We start from the raw sequence: 3,302 nt of genomic DNA, 5'->3' as shown, positions 1-3,302 counted from the left end.
GTACATGGCCTGCTGCCTGCTGTACCGTGGAGATGTGGTGCCCAAGGACGTCAACGCTGCCATTGCTGCCATCAAGACCAAGCGCAGTATTCAGTTCGTGGACTGGTGCCCCACGGGCTTCAAGGTCGGTATCAACTACCAGCCCCCCACTGTGGTGCCCGGGGGAGACCTGGCCAAGGTGCAGCGTGCCGTGTGCATGCTGAGCAACACGACCGCCATCGCTGAGGCCTGGGCCCGCCTGGACCACAAGTTCGACCTGATGTATGCCAAGAGGGCGTTTGTGCACTGGTACGTGGGCGAGGGCATGGAGGAGGGTGAGTTCTCCGAGGCCCGGGAGGATATGGCTGCCCTGGAGAAGGATTACGAGGAAGTGGGCATCGACTCCTATGAGGATGAGGATGAGGGAGAAGAATAGAATCTCTGCCTGGAGCCCACTCACTATGTTTATTGCAAAATCCTTTCGAAATAAACAGTCTCCTTGCACGGTTTCTCGTCCCCTCTGTGAGTGCTTGAGCTTTGCTGCCTTCCCCTTTTGTGCTGCTGCTGCTGCTGTTTCTGCTGCTGCCCTCACTATGTGCTGCTCATGACTTTTTCCTTCCGTGGCTGAAGGTTAGACCTGCCAAGGGGCCCTTGCCAGGCCCGGGAAACATGACCCATGTATTATCCTAGGAGTGCCCAGGATAGGGGGGAGATGAGGACTGGATCTTGGACCTGTCCAACATGAACCATTAAAGGATCTGAGGCTTCACTTCCTTTCCAAGTAGGAGTTTAAGCCCAGCAGTTTCTGTATTTGAGAGTTAGACTGCTACCCTATTCTTCCTGCTGCTCTGCATTCACCGACACTGGAAGCAAAGCTTGGCCCAGACACCTCTGTGCGTTTTAAGGGCTTGGGAGTGGGGCTGAGCAGGCCCAGAGTTCCTGGGCATGGAGCCTAGTCATAAGCTTGGGGGCTGGGAGGGAACAAGGGCGATCTCCTAGAGTTGTTTGTCAGTGCACCTCCCAGCAGCTTTGCAGAGCTTACTTTTGGTCTTGCTGTTTTGCTGGGGCCTAGGGTTGTGCCATTAAAAGTCAGGTCATCTCCCCTCTGTTTGTGCTTTCTTTCTGGCCTCAGCTTCTCTGCTAGCTGGTGGGAGCCTCCTGCCGGGGCCCTGGGGAAAACTTCAAGGTTGCTAATAGGCACCCCAGGACCCACACTGACGTCAGCAGTTGGGGGGTAGGCACGGTTGGCAGGGGAGGGGGGCAGGAGCGTCACTCTCAGGAGCAGGAGACGCCAACCCTGCCCTCCCTGGTGATTCAGGGACGCAGTGCCCTTCCCGAGGGAACAGGTTTCCAGCCCAGCATAGGCAGGGCCCCTGTTTACTCAGCAGAGGAGGCAGGAAGTGGCAGCTGGATACTGCCACACCACACAGGCCCCATTAATCATTAACCATGTGTGAACCAGAACCATCTGGGAGAGATTCTGGACTAAAATGTCCACCACTTCCACTCCCCTTGCCCCTAGGCAGAGGCTGGAAACCAGTTGTGTGGTTGTCCCAAAGCTTCCTCAGGTGTCTCCACCCAGAACCCCTTCCTGGAAAACCAGCTCAGCTGCTCTGACTAAGCTACCCAGCCATGGGTATGAAGAAAGAATGAGGTGAGGGTGCTTTAAGGGGGCCCTTGGCCCAGTTCTTGGCATAGAAACCAGCTCAGGCCAGGGCAGTTTGAAGTTTTTGACAAAGACAAGCTAGGAGAAGAAGTGCCCACTCCCCCACCAGCCAGACCTAAGGTAGGGACACCTGCCTCCCAATGTGGAGGGATGGTCACGCCACCCCCGAGGCTTCGCCAGTCCCTCTTCTCCCCAGGCTCTCCCCGGGAAAAGGCAGCCAGCCTTTGGGCACCCTGCACCTCCTCTCACTCCAGGAACAACGAGACTGAGATCACACCAAGCTGCTTTCACTTTATTCTTGTTTTATACATTCTCCTGCCCCCAGATTTGGAAGCAGATCATGATGTATGCTCAGCAGTCCTGCTCAGAGCCTTGACTATATTCTATCAGTTCCCCTCTCCCCATCCCCCACCGTGACCCAGGCAGGCCTCCAGTCCAGTTACTGCTCTTGGGGGTGAGACAGCAGAATCAGAGACAGAAGACTGAGCAAACTGTCCCAGCCCCCAGCTGCCCCCAGTGACAGGGGCGCGGTCCTGAACTGAATGGATGGAGATTCTACGGAGGGCGGGCGGCTCCTTGCCAAGGCACAGGGGCCACCTTCTCAACGTGGCCACAGGTTTGTTCAGATGTGGGTAGTGTGCTCGTCTCGAGCCGGGGGCTGCAGCACCTCCAACTGACTCAGGAGCAGAGGAATGTGAGGGCGCTGCTGGGGGTCCACGGTCATCATTGAGGTCAGCAGCTGCCGCAAGGCTGAAGAATGCCTGCAGAAGGAGGAGGGGAGGGTGAGGAGGGCGGCCGCCCCCTGTGCTCTGACTCCTGCAAATGGAAGGGAGGAGCCTGAAGTGCCCCTGCTCCTTTCAGAGCTCACCTCGGGCTCTGCGGGATGCTAAGTTGGTTCTGCACTGCAAGGGCCACGCTGTCACCCTTCTGGAACACCATGTCGTAAGGGCCTTCCCCAAACATCATGGCATATAGCACACAACCTAGGGACTGAGCATAACTTGGTTATTCCTTGGAAGGGGACCAATGGAGTCATCTCTCTTTCATTCTGTAGTGAAAGGAGACTACAGTATGCTGACTTTAGTCACGTGACACCACCAGGGCCCCAGAGAAACTGCCAGTTAGCTGAGGCCTCTGCATCTTGCGCTGAGCCGCTGCCTCCAGCCCTGACATTTAGTTATACTTATCCTGCTCAAAGGACAAGATTATACCACTTCCTGAGCAACTGAGTCCAGTGTCAGTGACAGTTCCCAGGAAGGAAGTCGAGGGGGGATTGGGACATACATGCTTCCTGGGGCCCCATGCACTGGAAACCAAAGACTTGCTCCTCCAGTTCACAGCAGCTACAGAGCAGCACTCCTCCCCTCCCACACTCCCACCCACACGCTCCTCACCCAGACATCAGTCCGCTCATCGATGACACAGTGGCTTTGCACGGAAAAGAGCTCCGGGGCCCGGTAGGAGATGGTGCACCGCTGGGCTGCCCAGTCCTGGAACAGTGGCCCCAGAGCTCAGAAGCAGGGCACAGGTCTTGGTCATGTGACCAAACTTGGGGCATGCACCAGAAGGGCTTGAGGATGGGGAAGAGATGAGCAAAGGACTCTGGAAACTCTTACCTGGAGGGCCAGAGCTTGGCGGGAGGCCTCCACATGGATGC

General features: G+C 56.7%; 2 protein-coding genes across 3 annotated transcripts in view; one reads left to right on the top strand and one right to left on the bottom strand.

Annotated features, from left to right (window-relative positions):
• Positions 1–1,083, top strand: part of LOC105003795 (tubulin alpha-4A chain) — a 4,416-nt gene extending 3,333 nt beyond the window's left edge. Inside the window, exon 5 of the mRNA XM_010861244.1 lies at positions 1–1,083. This exon is cut by the window's left edge and continues 32 nt beyond it. Coding sequence (XP_010859546.1) covers positions 1–415 — 415 coding nt within the window. The 3' untranslated portion in view covers positions 416–1,083.
• Positions 1,084–1,916: 833 nt separating this feature from the next.
• The window catches only part of STK16 (serine/threonine kinase 16), a 3,604-nt gene continuing 2,218 nt past the window's right edge, over positions 1,917–3,302 (bottom strand). For both annotated transcript variants that reach the window (XM_010861235.1, XM_010861234.1), the window contains exons 6-9: positions 3,262–3,286; positions 3,040–3,135; positions 2,514–2,635; positions 1,917–2,406 (exon numbers count right to left, since the gene is read on the bottom strand). In XM_010861235.1, the coding sequence (XP_010859537.1) occupies positions 2,268–2,406; positions 2,514–2,635; positions 3,040–3,135; positions 3,262–3,286 (382 nt within the window). In that variant the 3' untranslated portion in view covers positions 1,917–2,267. The remainder of the gene's footprint in view (positions 2,407–2,513; positions 2,636–3,039; positions 3,136–3,261; positions 3,287–3,302) is intronic.

This window comes from Bison bison, unplaced genomic scaffold (assembly GCF_000754665.1).
Source record: "Bison bison bison isolate TAMUID 2011002044 unplaced genomic scaffold, Bison_UMD1.0 scf7180017864471, whole genome shotgun sequence".
Taxonomy (NCBI): Eukaryota; Metazoa; Chordata; class Mammalia; order Artiodactyla; family Bovidae; genus Bison; species Bison bison.
The sequence above is the reverse complement of the archived record's forward strand: the minus strand, read 5'-3'. Positions and strand labels throughout refer to the sequence as shown.